This window comes from Mandrillus leucophaeus, unplaced genomic scaffold (genome assembly GCF_000951045.1).
Source record: "Mandrillus leucophaeus isolate KB7577 unplaced genomic scaffold, Mleu.le_1.0 Scaffold523, whole genome shotgun sequence".
NCBI lineage: Eukaryota > Metazoa > Chordata > Mammalia > Primates > Cercopithecidae > Mandrillus > Mandrillus leucophaeus.
Window position 1 is genome coordinate 2,110,275 of NW_012105620.1, and position 21,848 is coordinate 2,132,122.

Sequence of the window (21,848 nt, forward strand, 5' to 3'; positions counted from 1 at the left end):
GCCAGTGATGATGAGCATTTTTTCATGTGTCTGTTGGCTTTGTGAATGTCTTCTTTTGAGAAATGTCTGTTCATATCCTTTGCCCACTTTTGGATGGGGTTGTTTGTTTTTTTCTTGTAAATTTGTTTGAGTTCTTTGTAGGTTCTGGATATTAGCCCTTTGTCAGATGAATTATTTTGGATTTATACCCAGAAGTGGAATTGCTGGATCATACTTGTGTACTGTTTTATTTTTCGTTTTGTTTTGTTTTGTTTTTGAGACAAAGTCTTGCTCTGTCGCCCAGGCTGGAGTGCAATGGCATGTTCTCAGCTCACTGCAACCTCCGCCTCCCGGGTTCAAGCGATTCTCCTTCCTCAACCTCCTGAGTAGCTGGAATTACAGGCATGTGCGACCACACCCAGCTAATTTTTGTATTTTTAGTAGGGACATGGTTTCACCATGTTGGTCAGGCTGGTCTTGAACTCCTGACCTCATGATCTGCCCACCTCGGCCTCCCAAAGTGCTGGGATTACAAGCGTGAGCCACCGCGCTTGGCTCTGTACTGTTTTAACAGCAGTTGCACTTATTTACAATCCCATCAACACAACACAAAGGTTCCAACTTCTCCATATTCTCACCAACTCTTACTTTCTTTTTTTTTTTTTTTTAAATAGTAGCCACCCTAATGTATTTGAGGGATAGATAATATTTTAAGATACTTAGCATTCAAAAAACTTTTAGTAACTAGAGTGATGGATTAAATGCATATATGATGAAATTCAGTGTAGATCAGTGTAATTTTTTAAGATTGCAATGGAGGATACTAGACTTAATATTGACCCATATGCAAATGTCTTACTTGATTTATATGGACATTTTGGTTAACAATATTATTTGGCAGCAAAAACAAAAACTCAGAATGCAATAAAAGAAGTAGAGAGTGGTCAGATTAGAGGAGAGAATAGTGCTATGGTGCTGTGCACTGGTCAGACCATATCAGGAGGGTCGTGTCAACATCTGCCTGTTAGACACAGACCTGGAAGTTGATAAACATGTGACGTACTACAGGGAGCCATAGCCAGAAAGGGTCTGGAAGCTGTGACCTGTCAGTCAGTGAGGGAACTGGGGCCCAACCTGAGGAAGAACAGAAGCAGATAGTTGCCTTCATATGATTTAAAGTGGTGTCATGTGGAAGATGGTGAAGGCTTAGCTTTCCTGTTCGATGACAGAACAACAACAACAACAACAACAAAACATTATGTGGAACTAGAGAGAAGTGTGTTTCTAATCAACATGAGGAAAATCTTTCTGGCAGGCAGAAGAGTACAACTGTGAAACCTGCTGATTCACAGTGTAGAGAGTTCCCTGTTCCCACATGGAGAGGGAGGTGTTCAAGGAAAGGCTGGATGATGGTGGGGGCATGGCTGTAAAGGATAGTCCTCTACTGGAGGGGAAATCTGGCAAGATGAATCTATACACGACCCATTCTGTGACACCTTCTTCTGTGCACAAGAAAGTAGGAGAAGATAGACAAAACATAGTTCCAGAGGCAAAACCCCTAACGTATAGTAGGTGGTCATTCTTGCCTGCCCAGGCTCAACCCTACCTAGACTCTGAATAAATCTCCTTCTTAGGAAGAATCTGAAACTGTGTCCTGACTGCCGAGAATCCACTCAGGGATGATGCTGAGCTACTCTCTGCTCCACACTGCCACCAAATGTCACATGGAGCCCAAGATCTGACCCACTGCGGACCTCTCTGATCCTTGTTCTTCAGAATTTCCTGCCTTACACTTGACTCTTTATAGCTTCACGTTTAATTCACACCCACACATGTGCCTTTCCTCTTACTGGTCCCTTTACTTGAACTGTCAGCTCTTTTCTCATCCGTACTCACTCATTATTTTTCCTGGGCTGGCTTAGGAGCCTCCCTGCTATTCTCTGAATACCCGAGGAAGGTCAGGCAGGTGAGGTTTTTCCCCCACCTCCCACTAGGTGGCTGTTCCCCCACCTCCCACTAGACTGTGAGCTCTTTCCAAGCAGGTCCTAGATGTTGATCTTTGATTTGTTGGTGCAAACGATATTTATCAAATGGAAGAAAATGGGGCAGAGTTCTTTTGTTTGTGTGTCCTAGTGCCTAGTACAGTGCTTAACATGTAGTTGCTTAATGATTTTTGGAGTAATAGAAGACTTAAATATTTCTTAAGTGTTTCTTTCAGTTGAGATCATAAAATAGTCACAGGGCTCTCAGAAACCTTAATGTGGTTGGGATGTGCCTGGTGAATCAGACTTTGAGACCAGCAGGTGTCTACTTCCCTCCTCTTTCCTGCCTCTCCCTGTCCTCTTCCTCCTCCATCTTCCCTTGCTTTCTTCTTTTCCCTCCTCCTTCTTTCACTTGCTGTTCTTCCTCCCTTCTTCTCCTAGTCCTCCTCTCTGCTTCTTCCCTCCATGTCCTCCTCTCCTCTTCTTCCTCCTTCTTCCTCTCTCCTTTACTTCCTCCTTTTTTTTTTCTTTTTACTTTTGTGAACTGTGCAGTCTCCTTACACAGTGCTCTCATGTAGACTTTGGCAGGCTTTAAAAATTCTGCAGTTCATACATGGGTTAATTGAGGCTGAGTATTTCACAAGATCTCAGATGCATAAATGCTAACAGAGATTCCAGACCTCTGTGTGTTGATGTGAATTTTTTTTTCGACATGGCAAAGGAGGATCAAAGACACCTTGTTCAATTTCTACACATTTGCCTTTTTATTTACTTGTCTTTCTAGTTTTTCTGTATCTGTGCCAGTCTCTTGATGCCAACCATCTGTTGATTCTTTAATATTATAGCAACACAGGCTCTGTTTGTATTCAGGGTAGTTTACATTTTTATGTTTGCCAAGACCTTTTGTTGTTTTTATGTACTAAATTAAATGTGAGAACAACAGGCAGGCTATGAGTGTCTTTATGAGCAGCTTGATTTATTTGTATCAGATTATATAAGCTGTTGTCAAGAGGTTACCTTTTGGTCTGTTTTAGCAACCATCTGTAGGTCTAATTTATGTTTAACATAAAAAAGTGAATTCAATGAAATTTTGAAAAGTTAGGTATGGTATTTTCTTTCTTTCTTCCTTTCTTTTTTTTTTTTTTTTTTGTTGGGACGGAGTCTCACTCTGTCACCCAGGCTGGAGTGCAGTGGCGCGATCTCGGCTCACTGCAAGCTCTGCCTTCTGGGTTCACACCATTCTGCTGCCTCAGCCTCCCGAGTAGCTGGGACTACTGGCACCCGCCACCATGCCGGGCTAATTTTCTTTTGTATTTTTAGTAGAGACGGGGTTTCACCGTGTTAGTCAGGATGGCCTCGATCTCCTGACCTCGTGATCAGCCCGCCTCGGCCTCTCAAAGTGCTGGGATTACGGGTGTGAGCCACCATGCCCGTCCTAGGTATGGTATTTTCTACAAGTGAAAACCACTTGCATGAATGTAACTACATTGAACAATGGAGGCTCTCCAAACACTGCTGAAAAAGTATGCATAATATTCTACCTGAGAAGTTTTGTTTTCTTTTTATATAAAGAAGATTAATGTTCATGGACTTGAATAAATTCCATTTAATGATTTGGCCTATAATTTCCTTACCTTATGATAAATGATTACTCAGAAGTACTTTGAAGAATTTTTTGTGCAGCTTAGATGATTAATGTTTTGATGTGTATATTTGCTACGTTTTAACTTCTGATTTAACAATCATGTTTTTTTAAAAAAAATCTGTCAGGCCATAGAGATCGATGGAAACATATATATATATATTCTTTTGTCTGCATTTAAGGTAGTAATTTTGTGTTTTATAAATCTGAGACATTTCAAATCCTAAAGGAGAGCCATGTTGATATATTGCCCAGGACTTGCAAGTTGTTTCCAATTTGCATATTAATAAGTAGATTGCAGGTGACATGGAAAAGAATATAGTGTTTATAAGTATGGAAGAGACTGTAAATGCCTTATTTTTATCTATGGGCTTCATTTATAGGTCAAAGAGAGTGTAGAATTAGTTCTCCAGAAATGAAATCTGTTTTCTTAGGAGTCGTCCTGAACAGCAGTGTCAGGACATTTAATCATCTAATACTCCTTTGTGTTACCTACTATCCATGCCACCTTTTACAGACAGAACACATAAGCTTTGGTCCCAAATAAATTAACAGATTTTTCTTTAACTCTTGGCATTGCACTTTTCCTTGTTACCATTGCAAGAGAACTTGTCATCATTCTACTAAGTTTATATCTACTGAGTTATATCCTGTCATCATTCTACTAAGTTATATCCTCCCTGGAGGAAAAGGACTTTAAAGTCTTATCTAATCACTCCTTCTAACCTCTAGGTTCATAGGTCCTTAATCTATAAATCTGAAATCCAAAAGGCTCTGAAAACCACATTTAGAAAAAAATAACTCGTTTAGAAGCAAATCCTGACTTGTAATTATGTGAAGTTGTTTGAAGCTTTTTGTTTTTATCCTACCTGGCTAGCATTACTATTTATACATTTCATTGCAGGAATGTGAATGTGCTTGATTATTGAATGGTGTCCCAAACCCTGCGGAAAATGTTATATAAACACAGTATATATACCATGTTTTCTTTTACAATAAATTTTTTTAAAATCAGCTATCCAAAACCTCTGATTAAGGAATTCTGATGCTATGTAGGAACATTTCCACTTCTTGTTTAGGTAAAAATCCCAAGAGCTATAGATATTTCCATAGGAGAGAACCATTAGAGGAAAGTATAATAGGGTTACAATGTGAGAATAAAGCAGTAGATGTTAGAGTCAGTAAGAAACTGTTAATGAAAGTAAAATATTATGCATATTCATGATACAGAACAGGATAATACCCATATTTAAAATCTGTCTTGAAGGAGTTCATTGGCAGCAGCCCAATGTTGTTCCCATTTCACTCAGTGAACGCATTTGGAAGGTGAAGTTGGGTCCAGTTTGCTTGTCATTAGAGTTTAATATTAGGGTTTTTGTACGTGCTCAGGCCAAGTTTTTCTCACTTTTGTGCTAACAGCTGCCAATGAAGTGAGATATCTCTGGACAAAGAAGGTGTTTTTGTCACTTTGTAATTTTAGATGGCTTATTTTAAAGGGTAGTTTGTTGCAAAATTAAAAACACTCCCTTGGGGAAAGCCCCGGATTTGTAAACGTACTTTAAAAAACTCTAACTAAAGTTACATAATACCTTTTGAGCATCGGTTTTCCCAACTTCTTCTCTTTATTGTGTTCTACATCTGTATATTTAATGGTTTATTATGTCTTTATGAGGTGAAAAAAGCAATAGAAAAAATATTTATGGCCAATAGTTTCCTTATGTGTTAAATTATTGATACAAGTTTGATATCTCTATATACACTGGTGAAAGTGTACTCAGACCATTCAGTAATAAATGAAAAATATATATAAATTAAGCCTTAAGATTTGGAGAAAACCGACGAAATGGGAAATGTAGAAACATATGTTTTGGTTTTTTAAATTTTATTTTATAAGAGGAACAGATTTTCTCTATTTGTAACACAAGAGTTAGTATTAAAATTTATGAAGATTATTTAATATTCCCTATACAACTTTTTTTTTTTTTTTTTTTTAATCTCACAGTTGTGTGGGTGAGAAGTCCAGATAGGTTCTCTGCTTAAGGGTCTTACAAGGTCAGGTCAAGGTAGTGGCAGGGTTAGGTTCTTACTAGGAGGCTTTGAGGATCAATATGCTTCTAAGCTCATTCAGGTTGCTGGCTGAATTGTAGGACTTAGGTTCTTATTGTATTGCTGGCCTTTGGCTAGAGACTGTTTTCAGTCCCTAGGTCTGCAAATGGCCCCTCTCAGGCCACCCCGTGAGCCCCTCAATCTCAGCAATATGTCAAATCCTTCTCACGCTTTAATATCTTTAACTTCTATACTTACCAGCCAGAGAAAATTCTCTGCTTTTAGAGAGCTCATGTGATTAGGTTGGGCTCCCTAAAGATAATCCCTATATAACATGATCGTAGGAGTAATACCTCATCATACTCTCAGGTTCCTTTCATACTCAAATGGGAAGGCATTATACAAAGGTGTGAGTTATGGGGAGTCAGTCTTAGAATTCTGCTTACCAATTGGCAAACTAGTGACCAAGGTAGTGAGTGTGTTAAGGTAGTATAACACGGTGGGCTCTGGAATCAGATTGTCTTGGTTCAGTCCCTACCTCCAGTATCAGCTGTGAAACCTTTGGGAAGTTACTCATTCTGTTTCTGCTTCAGTTCCCTCATCTGTTAAACGTGGTGGTTAGTATGTAGCACTTACCTCATAGAGTTGTTTTGAGGAGTAATTTTATAATACATATAAAGGTGTTTAACAAAGTGCCTGGCACATAATAAACACTCAATAACTATTAGCAGTTATACTATTATTATTTGTTTTTTCAAGCAGATTTCTTTTCTTTCATGCTTCGCTTTTCATAGAATAAATGAGTATAAAATGCAAAGCACATGTTTGTAAAAGTAACATGATGTTGACCCACATAGGAATCTTTCATCCTTGTGGAATCTAACTTATGTGAGAATCTCTCAGATGAAAGTGTGAAGCACTGTTCCCCTGCTCCAGGCAGTGGATGTGCGTTCTTAGATGGCCAGGGCCAGGTGTGTGTGCAATGAAGTGTGCAGTGAAGTGGGAGGAGGTACAGTGATCTTAGCTGAGACAGACAAGTCAGCATGCGAAGTTCCTCTTTTGTCATGCAAAGGAGTTTGGAGTTCTGGCAAACAGCATTAGTATGAGGAGAAGGATGAACTGCAAAGAGTACTCGACAATAGTGTGAAAGATGCATTTGAAGATAGATTTTGAGTTGATATAGAAAAAGAGTCAATTATAAAAATGCTATTGATATTCAAATAGTGGGTCATTGATTGTCATAACATGCCCCAAATCTAAAAGTTTTTCTTAACATCTTAACAAGAAAAGTTGAGGAAGCTCTGATGGGGGTGGGGGCTGAGTCAGGCTGGAGAAGTCCTGGTGGATACTCTTGGTCAGGAAGAGGCAGAGAATTAGAAGCAAGTCCAGGTTTGAGTGAGATTCAATTTCTAGAATAGATGAGAATCCAGGAGATCAGTGTATGAGGACAGTGTAAGTGATGACCAGGAACCATAATTCACCATTCAGGTTACCCGTCTCAGAGGAGTGGAACTGTGGATATGTTGAGGACCAGGGAGTGCTAGCTGGCAAGGATCTGGGCTAGCAGTCATCTGACCTCGAGCAAATCCAACCGTGCATGACTATGACCCTGTCACCAAAATGTTGGGGTTGAAGAAAGCATTTGATGAGTAGAGTGACTCCACGGTGTGTAGAGCAGCTGGTGGTAACCCAGTCACTTAAAAGCTTGGTTGGGAATGAGATATCAGATTGTCCTACAGGAGAACAAATCACAAATGCAGTTTTAGGATTTTGTGATGCTAGAGTTGGAGCAGGATTGATACCAAGGCTGACTCAGCAATGGCAAGGACTGAATAATCTCAGTGTCTGTCTGTGTTCTTCTTAAACAGGCCTTGTGTTTTTCTCAGAGTGAGGAGATTTGAGAGTGATTATTAAATGCCCTGAGTGGTGGAGTCCTTGGACCCAGACAGACCATTAAGCCCCATATCTCTGGAAAAGACAACATTCCTGAAGAATTCCTCCCCACTTGGAGTTTCCCAGATTCCTTTCTTGAAAGGTTCCCGTGCAGCTCTCATTTTCAGTTCCTTTGGTCCAGGCACTTAATGCTGTAAGAAAATCGCGTCAAGGGAAGAAGCCCCAGTTTTCTTTGTAGAAAACATCTGCTGCTGCAATATTTGTGTTCTAGATTTGGATGGCATTCCTTGCCAGATCTTTTGTTGCCAGAGCAGTCATTGATGTGAGACACAGCTGGGTCTGTAGCAGGGAGATATTGCTATGTCAGTGATCCTACCTTCTGGCAGCATGAGCCTTTTGGCAAAATTCTCAAAAATGACCTATAGCAAGAGAGAAGTGTGTACAACATGGGTGTACGGGCTCTTCTGAGTTGGTCCTTCTGTTCCCATTTGATTGTTAGGACATAAGAGCTTTAGTCAGGGTCTGAGTGAGGAAACAAAATCTTTTAGGAACAAGTAGAGATCAATTTCTTATTTTTATGAATAAAATTTTTACTTTTAGAGAATATTTTTTCTGAACGCTCCTTAACTTAAAGGATTTTCTGTAAATCACCCTTTCTGATACTGATCCACTGTAGGATGACACTGCTAGGAGATGGAGAGTTGGGAATCCTCCGCCAGCCTATCTGATGGCTGGAAGTGTGGAAAGAGGATTTGGAAAGGATTTTCTGTGTTCCTCTTTGATTGCATGTAACATCAATATTTCTTAATTTTGTGTTTTTATTCTTTTCTTTAGTTATGTTAAGTTTGCCTGTCCTGATTTCACCTGCCTTGGATTAAAATTGTCTGGAATATCAGTCTGTCTGATTTTTAATCTTTGATACTGTGCTTTTTAGGTATCAGATATTAACTTTACGTTCAAGGCCTGTAAATCAGTACTTCCTATCCTTACCCTTCTCTCCTTATCTCCTAAGATGTAAATTAAAAAATTAATACATTTATTGTCATAATGTATTTAGTCCTTTCACCTTTCACAGAACTTTCCCTCCACACACAATTCATCCTGCACATTAGGGTTGTTGGTCACCCATCATCTATTCCCCTTCATCTTTCGCAGTTGAGTCGAGATATTGGCAGAGTTTCCACCCTTCCTCCATGCAGCAGTGTATTATTACTGAGAAGCTAACGCCCTACAGGGGTGGCCCCAGATTAGCCTTAGCCGTTGAAATTTCTGTTAGCTGGAGGACAGAATATCCTAATTCATGTAGTCACCATTTATTTCCCGTTATTGCTTTGATTTTGCTGCTCCAGCCACAAAATTTGAGTCCTGTCATCCTGACTAACTGCATCTTCCTAGCCAGATTTACTTCTATCGTTCATTATGTCTCCTCCACACTAAATGATTAAGTTACTTTACCATTCTTTCATTGTTATAATTTTCTCTACAGTGGATTCACCTGTTTGCAAAACTTAGATTCTGAAGCCAATTTATAAGGCAATAATTTCTTACAGTTACTCCTGATTATTCTTCCTTATCTGATCACTAGATGGAGTTGGTTTGTTTTTGGCCATGAAAGGGAAAGGTCTTCATTATTTCAATTTATTTTCTTTCTTTGCTTTTTCTCATTTTTTAATGCTTTGGTTGAATTGGTATAGTTTAATTTCTGTAAGTTAAATATTTGTATGATAAAACTTTGTTAATCTTGAAATGACCCTCCGCCTCTCCTGTTTGCAAATTTGTATCCCATTTTCAGCACGTGGAACTAAGTTCACCTTGTATGTTGAAGGTTCCCAACACTGCCCCAACATTTGATTTTCTAGAAGGACTCACAGGACTCAGCCCATTGTTGTACTTGTGACTAAGGTTTCTTCTAGTACATAGTAGGTGTGTACAGCCCTATCATAAGGGAAAAGGCACAGGCAGAGTCTGGAGGAACCTGTGTGCAGTTTTCCTTATGCTCTCTCCCTCCCGTGAAGGATCACACAAAGCAAATATATATATACATATATATATATGTGTGTGTGTGTGTGTGTGTGTGTATATAATTATTTATTTATTTTTTTAGACAGAGTCTTGCTCTGTCAGCCAGGCTGGAGTGTAATGGCCTAATCTCGGCTCACTGCAGTCTCCACTTCCTGGGTTCAAGCAATTCTCATGCCTCAGCCTCCCAAGTAGCCAGTTTATAGGTGTGTTCTACTTATAAACAGCTAATTTTTGTAATTTTAGTAGAGACAGGGTTTTGCCATGTTGTGCAGGCTGGTCTCTAACTCCTGGGCTCAAGCGATTCACCCTCCTTGGCCTTCCAAAGTGCAGAGATTACAGGTGTGAGCTACCGCATTTGGCCAGAGCGTACTCTTTGCCCAAAAATAAAAACGCAGCCACACGTGTGTGATGTTTCTGTACAACGTTCAATGCCCAAGATTTTTATTAGAAACTCATAGGCACCTTCTCCCTAGGATATACCAAAATTCCAGACTTCCAGAAGGAAGACAGGTGTTCAACATAACTCATATTGTTTACACACGTCGTCTAGGCACAGTAAAACACCCTGATATGTTAAGTATTGACAGGGAACACGCTAAGGGCCAAGTTCCCCCATGCCCACCAAAGGCCAAACTTGCAGGCAGGACTTTTTGGCAGTCTCAGGTCTGCTAGGTTTGTTCTAGAGGCATACCTCTCTATTGGAAGCTTTTCATAATGCACCTCTTCTCTGCTGTAACTCTTACTTTTCATCTTGGTCCATCCTCAGGACCTGGCTCTGTATGTTACTTTACACCCATCTGTACCAATTCATTTTGGAAATGAATGCAGTTCATATGTATGTCCCTTATGGTAATCAGTACATTGCTTTGTGAGCTTTGTAAACATTGTGTTTTCTACTTCCTCATACTGAAGGCATAAATTGAGTAAAGGAACTGTGTTCAAAAATGTCATCTGTGGCCTTTCATAGCACATTTGAAAATAACAAATAAAGAAATGTATAGTAAATGTTGTTCAGTAAATGTTTACTGACAAAGGATGTTACTTTTTAGAATTTTTCAGCACAGAACTATGATTGCTGGATGATTATGAGAATTACCTTAGTAACTGGGAAGTATTTGGTTGCCTTAAGTTCATTCTTATGCTAAGATCATTGATTGGTTTCTCTGTCAAGTTATGTACATTTTGAGAATACTGTTAGATTTAAATGGTTTGGGTGGATTCAATTTTAATAGCTTTAGAAAACTATGCAGTTAGGAGAGGAATTTGGGTTAGAAGATCAAGATCAAAGGAAAAGTCGATTAAAAAAACTTTTTTCTCACTGTGGACTACATGATGTTCTTTTCTTATTTAGAGTTTCTGTAACCTTTGCACAGAAGTTTTCAGATACAAAGCATCTTCTCCTTTTTTTTCTTTTCCTTTATTCTTTTTTCTTTTTTTTTGAGACGGAGTCTTGCTCTGTTGCCTAGGCTGGAGTGCAGTGGCACGATCTTGGCTCGCTGCTACTTTCGCCTCCCGGGTTCAAGTGATTCTCCTACTTCAGCCTCCTAAGTAGCTGGGACTACAGGCATGTTCCACCATGCCTGGCCGATTTTTATATTTTTAATAGAGACGGGGTTTCACCATGTTGGCCAAGCTGGTCTCAAACTTCTGACCTCAAGTGATCTGCCCGCGTTGGCCTCCCAAAGTGCTGGGATTAGAGGTGTGAGCCACCACGCCCAGCCCAAAGCATCTTTTTATAAAAACACCATCAAGACTGTGATCTCTGGATCTTGGATATTGCCATTGCTTTATATGTGACCACCAACTCTTTAAAATAATTTCATGTTTTATGATTAGAATTTTGCTACCAAAATAGCTTATTATTATTTAATACATTTTGTAAACTCTTTTAATATGCTATAGGGAAAATTCTCCAAAAGATGACTACAGTCTGGTCATGATAGCTCATGCCTGTAATCCCAGCACTTTGGGAGGCTGAGGCTGGCAAATCACTTGAGGTCAGGAGTTCAAGACTATTCTAGCCAAAATGGCGAAACCCCATCTTTGCTAAAAATACAAAAATTAGCCAGGTGAAGTGGTCACATCTGTAAACCCAGCTACTCAGGAGGCTGAGGCTGGAGAATTGCTTGAATCCAGGAGGCAGATATTGCACTGAGCCGAGGTTATACGTCTGCACTCCAGCCTGGGCCACAGAGCGAGATTCCGTGTGAACAACAACAACAAAAAGATAACTGATGACTATAAGGCTAGAAGTTAATGCAGGTCTGAAATCTATATTAAAAATTGGGCAACACTAAGGCTTCATAAAACTTTAACAGGATTTAAAGTCTTATGAGTCATTGCTGAGGGATCTGACGGATGCTGCCAAACTGTCAGAAGACATGGTGGCCTTATTATGGTTTTCTAATACCTTGGTGAAATAACACTTTTTGCTTATGGAAGTCATTTGCTTTACAATATTGACAAAATAAAAAGTAAACAAATAAGCCACTAAGTAGCTAAGAGAAATGCTGTAACATTCGTGCATAAAACCCTGCATGTTTTACAGAAAACCCCTAAAACAATGGGTACAATAAGCTAATGTCAGTTAAACTCAACTTTATTCTTTTTTTTTTTTTTTTTTCCCAAGAAGGGAGAAAGTGGTCACTGTTGTATTCTTCATGTGATAAAAAAGCTTCTGTCCAAAAATGCCATTGAAATCTGAGGAGCTGAACAAGTTCATAAAACTATAGAAAAGGACAGTTTCTATGCTGTTAAGGCACTTTCATAAATTTGCTGTGGAAAAGATGATGTGGTTTTCACTATGTCTTTCATTTTATGTCACGTATTTAGTTTTTTTAAAAAATTAGCCCAATTTAAAAAGTACTTTGAAAGGCAAAGACATGGAGTGCTTTAAAATATTTTACATTAAATCTCTCATAAAATATTTTTGAACATTTAAAGGAAATAAAGGCAATGAGAGTTAAAGAAAAGACACATTGCGTGAGCTTTTAGTTAATAAAATATTTATTGAGACTGTATCAAATGACAGGCTTCCTTCTCTGAGTGGTCAGCTGTCCAGGTATAGGATTTGCTTAGCTACAGAAACTTGACCAAGTTCTTCGGTTACACTTGTCTTTGTGTCTTTGACAGTATCATGAGACCTTCCTTAATATGGATTGTTCATAAAGGCAATCTCAGCTAAATGTCAATTTGTGGCAACCAAAAATTGCTTTTGTGATTTTTAAGCTGCTTCAATAGAAAGAATGCCCAGGTCAGAGGTCATAATTGTCCTTTCCAGGCTGGATTCTGTCCCGTGTTAGGAGGGTTTTGACAAGTTTGTGTGCACCCATGAGGATAGCCAGGACAGTGACGGAACTGAAAACCATGTCCGATAAGGAAGGAGTTATTTGTTTTGTGGAAGAGAAACATGGAGAAGGAGGGATTCTCACCTTCAGAAATTTGAAGGGCTATACATAGAAGAGAAATTATAACTCATTGAGAGGGCAGAGCTGCAGTTACTGGCTGTGGGTCACAGAGCAAGGTGTTTCAGTTTGGCATAAGTAACTGTGTCAGTACAGCTAAAATGACATCTGCGTTTGCTACTACCTTATAATAGTCAATTAGAGGCTATTTGGATATGTATTTGGATTTGAAGAGTAGTGTTAAGATATCCTTCATGGGAGGCCGAGACGGGCGGATCACGACGTCAGGAGATCGAGACCATCCTGGCTAACACGGTGAAACCCCGTCTCTACGAAAAAAAAAACATACAAAAAACTAGCCGGGCGAGGTGGTGGGCGCCTGTAGTCCCAACCTCTTGTGAGGCTGAGGCAGGAGAATGGCATAAACCTGGGAGGCGGAGCTTGCAGTGAGCTGAGATCCAGCCACTCTGGGAGACAGCGAGACTCTGTCTCAATTAAAAAAAAAAAAAAAAAAAAAAAAAAAGATATCCTTCATGTTTGTTCCTTGAAAAAGTTGATATGACTGGGTGCGGTCACTCATGCCTGTAATCCCAGCACTTTGGGAGGTCAAGGCAGGAGGATTGCTTAAGCCCAAGAATTCGACACCAGCCTCGGCAATATAGGGAGACCCTGTCTGTATAAAAAATAAAATAAAATATTAGCCGGGCAAGGTGACATGCACCTGTAGTCCCAGTCGCAGCTATGCTATGTGGGAGGTTAACATGGGAGAACCATTTTTTGAGCCCGGGAGGTTGAGGCTGCAGTGAGTCATGATGGCGCCGTGCACTGCCCTCTAGCCTGGGCAACAGAGATGCTGTTTGTAAAAAAAAAAAAAAAAAGTTGACATGTTATATATGTCCCAGCTGTGTCATTGAAAGCAGAATGTTTATATTTAAGGTGTCTATAGCCACTGTGGGCCCAGTTTCCTCATTTTACTAATACCTTATGTTTGCAACAATAGACATTGATATAAAGAACTGTCAAGTATCTTATTTCATTTGATGCTCTCACAGGTTCTGTGAATGCGCAGGGCACAGACTGTTATCCCTATTTTAGAGGTCAAGTGATCATAGCTTAGTTCAGTCAGAGGAAACCACTCACCCAAAGTGATGTAGTCAGAGCCTTGCATGACATCTAGGTTTTTGATTCCTAGTTCAGCATCTTTACCACTCCAGAATGGTTTTCTTCCACTTGAAATCTAAATATTTGTCACAAAAAGTGACTTTATTTTTCTCATCAGTCCTTTTATATTAACTTCGTATGTGTTATATGATGGATGTTAAAGAAACAGGGATCTGTAAAAGTCTGTATTTCCTTTCCATCTGCTTTCGCATATGAAGGCAGGGGAATCCATGGGTTAGGATTATCAGATAGCAATGAGCAGGTGGGAGGCAGAGGGAGGGAAGGTAGAAGGGAGTTATCAGTAGATAAGCTACAGTGATGTGTGTGTGCGTGTGTGTGTGTGTGTGCACGTGTGTTCATGAGCACACAAGCAAGTAGTAATTTCAGAGAGAATCCTTTGAACAATTGGCGGGGGAGATCCCATGCCCTTTTCTTGGAAACTATAAATCACTACCGTTTCCTAGCTATGATCGCTGCTGATTTCTGAAATTGTGTCTCCCTTCGGTTTAAATCTGACAACAATGTGCTGTCAGAATTGATTACTTGAGCACATTTGCTTTTTTGTGCTCCTAAAGATATCCTGAAGTCTGGATAATTAAACACTGAAGGCAAGGCATATGGCCTTACTTAGTTAAAAACAATTGGAGAAAGAATGTCTGTAATTTAAATACAAAAATGTGATGGCATTTTAAACTCTAAAGACATCCATACTCTAAATTTTAGTGCTTAAAACTACTTTCTTTGAAGAGCCTTGTTGAAAGACAGAAAGGTAAATATGTTTTATTTAATAAATAAATAAATACTGTAGCATAGCGTATTGTAATTTCTCATTAAGGATATTATTGCTGTCTTTTTTGGAACTGACTGTATTTGCTGCCATTAAATTTTACCATACGTTAAATCAAATTTTATCTATCAGTTACATTTTGCCACTTCTAGGGGCAAATCTGGCTGACTGGCTTTGCTCTTGGAGCCTTGATGGAATGTACATAGTTAGTGAAAAATTCCTCAGGCATTTAAATTATTGAAGGAAATAATAGAGTAAGCAACACTGTAGACTCTTCTTTGAAAATTAACCATCCAAATAATAATTGAGCTTCTCTGTCTATAGTTGACCCAGTTTAACAAATAAAATATTTAAGTTTAGGGAAAGAAGATTTGTATCTCTCTCCCTACTCTCTGTTTCCACTTTCTTCTTTCATTTAAACATTAGGGTTTTCTCTAATCGAGCTGAGATTTTTTGTGGTTTCCTCTGTCTTTTTCCGGGTGGGAAGACAAAATCAAGTATGACATATTCAGTGTTGTGAACTTTTAGTCTGAAAAAGGGTACAGATACACGGTAGCAATGACCAGCACATTCTTTCTCTCAGATACTTGAAAAGTGATGGCAGTAGCATTTAACAGAGGCTAAACCCTGCCAAGTTCCCATAAGGGAATAATTTCATTAAATGTGAAGTGGCAAAGTCATAGAGATGTGAACAATTACATTGAAGCATGAAAGTTTTCATTTTCACATGAGAGTATCTTTCTCTTTCCTACTTTATTTTATTTTGAGAGATGGAGTCTTGCTCTGTCTTCCAGGCTGGAGTGCAGTGGCGCGATCTCAGCTCACAGCAACTTCTGCCCCCCGGGTTCGAGTGATTTTCCTGCCTCAGCTTCCCAAGTAGCTGGGACTATAGGCGTGTGCCAGCATACCAGCTACTTCTTGTATTTTTTAGTAGAGATGGGGTTTCACTATATATTGGCCAGGCTGGTCTCAAACTCCTGACCTCAGGTGATCTGCCCGCCTCAGCCTCCCGAAGTGCTGGGATTACAGGTGTGATATCTGATGTGTTTCCTACTTTAGCTAATCTTTTTGTGTAACTATTGTGGGAAGCCTGTGCCAATCAAACAGGTTTTGGAACTGAGATGGTTTTTACTACACGGTGAGACTGTGGAGTTCATCATCGGCCCCAGGTATGCAGAAAATGATCGTAAGTCGGATAGTAACCAAACACACTTCATTTCCAAGAAAATTCAGGTAAAAGAAGATGATATTTGGAAGACTAAGTTTTGACAGTAACATAATATACTTTGGCAGCAAAAGTTGGTGGGATGCTGGAACATGGTACTAGGAGGAATTTTCTATCTTTTTTATTCCTTAGATTTAAAAAATGTTCAATTTATTACCTCAGGGTTCAGTATCAAATTAAAATAGATAAATGGAGACTTTAATAATAGCCAGTTGTCTGGAGTTGTTTTGGTTTGGTGTCTCTGGGAAGAGGAAAGATGGATTAGATTACTTTTGGATGTCTCTTTCAGATGATATGTCAGCAAGGCGAACGCTGTGGTTAGGGTAGTGAGATAAAAGGTGTGTGCACAGGTAATCTACCAGCTTTGGTGGAGTGTTGAAGATTAGACTGGTGGAATGAGGAAATGGCCAGCCACTTGAAAGCTGGAGAAAACAGGTGGGCCCCAGAGAGCAAAGACTCCCTAAGAACTTAGAAGTTGTTTGGGTAAGCATATTTGGAATAAAATGGGCAGTGATTCTGTTAATGAACAAAGAAAGTCATTTCAAATATGAATATGTAGGTAATGTAGTCTATTGCTGGTTGTGATAGTGTTGTTCTGAGAATAAAGGTAAATCAGCACATAAATTTGTGTGTATTAAAAGTGATACATTTCAGAATAATTTTAGTATAAAATCAAATTATATATTTCCTTTAAGATGGAATATTGCATGAGAAAGTGATAGCCAGGAAGTACATATGTCTAATGGACTGAAAAGGAAAATAAGTTGCTAATACTGAATAATTGAACGTAGTTGGGGCCAAAGGGCCTGGGAAAAAGCTGAAATACACAAAGAAAAAACAATGCCCCTGGTAAAAACTCAAATGTTCTTACTATAATAAGTCGCAGAGAAATATTTCTTCTGTTTTGTATCTTTGAAGAAAGAATTCCAAATGTTAAACACATCTGGTGTATATTGTGCTTACTACTGAGTGACAAATGTGTGATTAAGAAGGGCCGTAAACTAATTTCTGTAAGTAGTGCTGTCCTCTCAAACTGAGATATGCCCTGGGCAAACTCATTTGTGTTTCACTACATAAAGTTAGTTGGGTTGTGTGGATTTCAGTATCAGTTATAGATTTTCAATTTCAATTCTTCTGAGAAAATTTTTCTTTCAAGTATCAGGTGGCATTGCCTTAATTTAGCTTTTTGTCAATATAAACAGTTTTGGTGCTATTGCTGTGAGGGTACCTGAAAGGAAGGACTTTATATCCAAAATATTTAAAATTATTTGTTTACTCTGCCAAAAAAATGTGAACTGACATGCCCATTGAGGCAGAGTTGTAGAGTGTACATTCTCTTTACCATATCAGTGTTCTGGACATTTTTGGAATTTCCCAGTGGGCAGTGAGTATTCTGAGCTAAAGGGTAAGTAGGGAGGCAGGACAATTATGAGGCACCTCCCAAAGCAGATCTTTTTAGTGAGAGTTTGTTATTTAGTAAGAAGTATTACAAATTCCCATACCTTCACATATAAGCATCTTAAGTATATAAATATGAGGTATTTATAGTCCTAAATTGCTCTTTTAGAAATTATAATATGAAAAATTACATTCTTGCTTCCCAGTGATGGTCTGGCATTAATTATTGAGGATCCTCGGGCACTTAAGAAAACAGGAGTTGTCTGAGAAACATGGCAGTATGTCAGATAATAGGAACAGGCAAACTGTATTCTTTCCTGGGTATTTATATGTTAGAATCTTGAAATATCAGTTTTTGCAGTGCATGTAACAGATGTATTTAAAATGTTTTTTGGGTAAAAATAACTGTACCTACCCAAAGTAACTGTCTAGATGACTTCCTGGTCTGTTGGTCCCCACATGATCTGGTGTCTGCCAGTCTGTTAGATCTCAACGCCCACCACTTTCTCAGTTGCTCCTTCTGTTCCAGCCTCATAACATTTTTACTGTTCTTTGAAAGCACCTAATTCATTTCCAAACCCAAGGCCTTTCTCCTTGCCTTTCACTTGCTGTACCCTCTGCTTGGGAGCAGTCTTCCCCTAGCCCTCTACTGGTCTGTTCCCTCCCTTTAGAACTGTTAAGGTCCTCTCATCAAAGGGCTTTCCCTGATCGCCTCATCGAAAAGAACCCTTCTCTTAGTACTCTATTTTCTCCTGCTCTGTTTTAGTTGTCATCGTAGTGCTCATCTTTACATGAAAGTATATTCTATGTTTGTTTACTTTGAAGAGCTGTATGGTCTGGGGCTTTGTCTTGTTCACTGAAAGATTCTTGATGCCTTCAGCCATTAACGACCTAATAATTATTTGTTGAATGAACAAATGATTGTCCAGATGTGTCATGAAAATACATACCTTATGGGACTGGTTGTCTTTTATTTTATAAAATAAAATTTTGGAAATCTAGAATTCTTATCAAGTCTGCCAAGGTGAATTTGTAACCTTCATGTTTGTGTTACTTGGTGTTGGAGATATGGAGTGTTTATCACTCACTCCTCTCCTTTCTTTTCTGGATTCTAATGGAATAGAAACATGAAATGAGAGTTGAATGGTGATTGGTATATAAGTTTTATAAAATGGGCAAGTCCCTAGCAACTGATAATGCAGGGGTTTTGGAGAAGCTAGATTTCAAGTAACTTGGATTCAGGAATGTCCAATGGGCTATCTGCTTTGGAAGTTACTCCCCCGCCCCTCCATTGAATGTAGAGTAGGCCTGAGCAGTGAGAGCGTATGGTCTGAGACAAAAACCAGAGAGCCCACCGTCCTTCTCAGCAATCCCTGAGTGGGCCATGAAAGGATAAAATGGGACTGTTTCATTCATTCACTAGTAAAGAGCATGACATTTTGTCTTACTAGGTGTCAGATTCCCACTGGCTAGATGAGCAGGTTCTCCTTTTATGGAGATGATTCAATAAGCAGGTCCAGAGGGGAATTGAAATGATTGCTTCAGTTCCAACCCCTATCAATTGGGAAATTAGCAGTATGACCCTTCTCTTTGGAGAAAAGAGGGAAGTTGCAATAATAATTATTCTCTGAACAATTGTGATTGCAATACATATACTGGAATGTACCTACAAAGCGAAATAATTTTGACCAGAAAACAGCTATCAACATAGGATGTTTCTGAGAGTCCACTGCAATTGTGAGTCATCTAGACATCTGCCAAATGAAATAGTAGGCTCTATTTGTACATGTGTTTAAGAGAAGAACGCATGTTATTCCAACTTCTATTTATCACCTATCAATGAAAAAGGTATATACTTATGAAAAAACATAACCTTGATGTGTTTAAAGGCTAATATTCTGACTTCCATTATAAACTCAGGAGCCTTTAATGTTTCAGGTTCGTGGGAGTAAGGGAGAAGTTTTGTACATTTTGGATGCTACCAACCCACGTCACTCCAACTGGCTTCGCTTCGTTCATGAGGCACCATCTCAGGAGCAGAAGAACTTGGCTGCCATTCAAGTGAGCTTATTTGCTTCTTATTTGTACTGTGCACGGTGAGGGGGGATGAATGAATATATAACTGTACTCCCTGTTTTAAATTTATTTCCCAATGACCTGCTTTAAATAACAGTAACTAACTCATAAAAGCAGAGAAATCTCATCTAGTCAGCATATGTAGGAAAGGGCAAGCCTAGCTGTAAAATAACACCAGGGCACTTACTTTATGAGAATTCCTGAGGGAACGAATTACACAGTCTGATATTGTCCTTGGCAGATCTTGCTTTCAGGTACTTTTATTTCATTTAGTGAATATTTATTGATATTATTATTTGTTTGATAGTTTATTTTGTTCATAGTACTATACCCTGTGTTAGTGTTTGGGAAAGGCTTTATGGAGAAGGTTTACTTTGGGATATTCCCCATGACTAGGTTTTGAGCTTGTTGGAGGTGGTGTGTTAGTCAGGGTTTCCCAGAGAAACAGGTGCTGTGGCTCACGTCAGGTTTTTCCAGAGAAACAGGTCCAGTGGCTCACGTCTGTGATCTCAGCATTTTGAGAGGCTAAGGTGGTAGGATCACTAGAGCCCAGGAGGTCAAAGCTGCAGTGAGCCATGAAGATGCTATTCCACTCCAAACTGCGCAACAGAGCAAGACTATGGCTCCAAGAAAAAAGGATATATCCTTATATATCCTTTTTTTTAGTATAAAAAGATATATATATACACACACACACACGTATGTATGTATATGGTTGTGTGTGTGTATATGTATTTGTATATGTGTGTATATGTGTATATATGTATATGTGTTTATATGTATGTATATATATGTATATATAAAATAGGGGATTAGCTCACATGATTATAGGAGCTGGTAAGTTTAAAATCTGCATTGCTGATGTTCCAGTTTAAGTCCAATGGCCAGAAGCTGCTGTAGAACCTGGAAGAGCTGATATCCCACTTGGAAACCCATCAGGCAAGAAGAGCCAGTGTTCCAGGTTGTAGGCTGTTAGGGTAATTCTCTCTTACTCTGGGGTAGGTCAGCCTTTTGTTCGATTCAGGACTTAGCATGATTAAATGAGGCCCATCCACATTATGGAGGGCAATATACTTTATTCAAGTCTCCTGATTTAAATGTTAATCTTTTCTGAAAACACCCTTACAGAAACACCCAGAATAATGTTTGATCAACTATCTGGGACCCTGTAGCCTAGTCAAGTTAACATATAAAATTAACCATCACTGACGAGAACCATGTTTTATTGAATTCTATTTCCCTGTATCCTAGCATACTGCTGGACAAAACATAAGGTTTTGATACAAACTATGAGTTAAACTTAGGTGATCCCTCAGTGGAAATTAAGGCAAGAAGAGAAAATGATGCAGTTTTTAGAGGGGCCCTATATTTAAAACACATTGATCAGATGACCAAAATTATAAGGAAACATTAAATTCTGGCAGATAATTGACTGATTACATGTGAAAGCCCATCTTTCTGGATCCTAAACTTCGGAAGAGGAAGTAAAGCTATGGTTGGCAAAAGTAAGAGGGGAAAGGAAAAGAATAAGACATGAACAGTATTTGAGAATCTACCACGTACACTGTTCAAGAAGCTTCATATACATGTGGTCATTTATTCACAGAAATTCTGATAGTTTGACAATTGGTTGACATTACACTGATTTCATTTAATTTTCAGTATAAAATCAACAGTAGCAAGAAGGAAAATGCACAGAATTAAGTTTTAAAGTAACTAGCAGTCATCTAGACTATTTAATTTCCTAATGTCATCTAACCAATTTTTTTTTCAGTACAAATAAGTATTAGATAATCAATATGATAACTGTCCCTTTTTGCATGGATACATGAGAGATGACTCTTACTAAACAGCTGAGGTAAGATGGAAAAATAGGATCTCTGGCAGCCAGAGATATTCAAGCTACTTTTCCGATTATTCATGATGGCCTTTGATCCAACCACAAGTTTGAACTGATCTGTTTTTTTTTTTTTCTTTTTTAACATGTAGACATTATTTTTTCCCAAGTATTTTTATATTTTTTCATGGTTTTCTGAGGCAAACTCATCTCATGAGAATATCATTTATGTCAATATTTTAATTTACAGACTCAGTTTGTTTCTTTGTAAATGTTACTATTATCAAAATTGCCTATAGAGCCAGGGATTTACCTTAAGCCAACCCATTGTTTTGGTAGGTTCTTCATCATTGTGATTGTGGAGAATATTATTTATGCTAGATTGTTTTTCTTTTT

At 38.7% G+C, this 21,848-nt stretch overlaps 1 protein-coding gene across 2 annotated transcripts in view; it reads left to right on the forward strand.

The window, feature by feature from the left end:
* Positions 1-21,848, forward strand: part of PRDM5 (PR domain containing 5) — a 208,114-nt gene that overhangs the window by 37,484 nt on the left and 148,782 nt on the right. For both annotated transcript variants that reach the window (XM_011996785.1, XM_011996786.1), the window contains exon 2: positions 19,478-19,600. In XM_011996785.1, the coding sequence (XP_011852175.1) occupies positions 19,478-19,600 (123 nt within the window). The remainder of the gene's footprint in view (positions 1-19,477; positions 19,601-21,848) is intronic.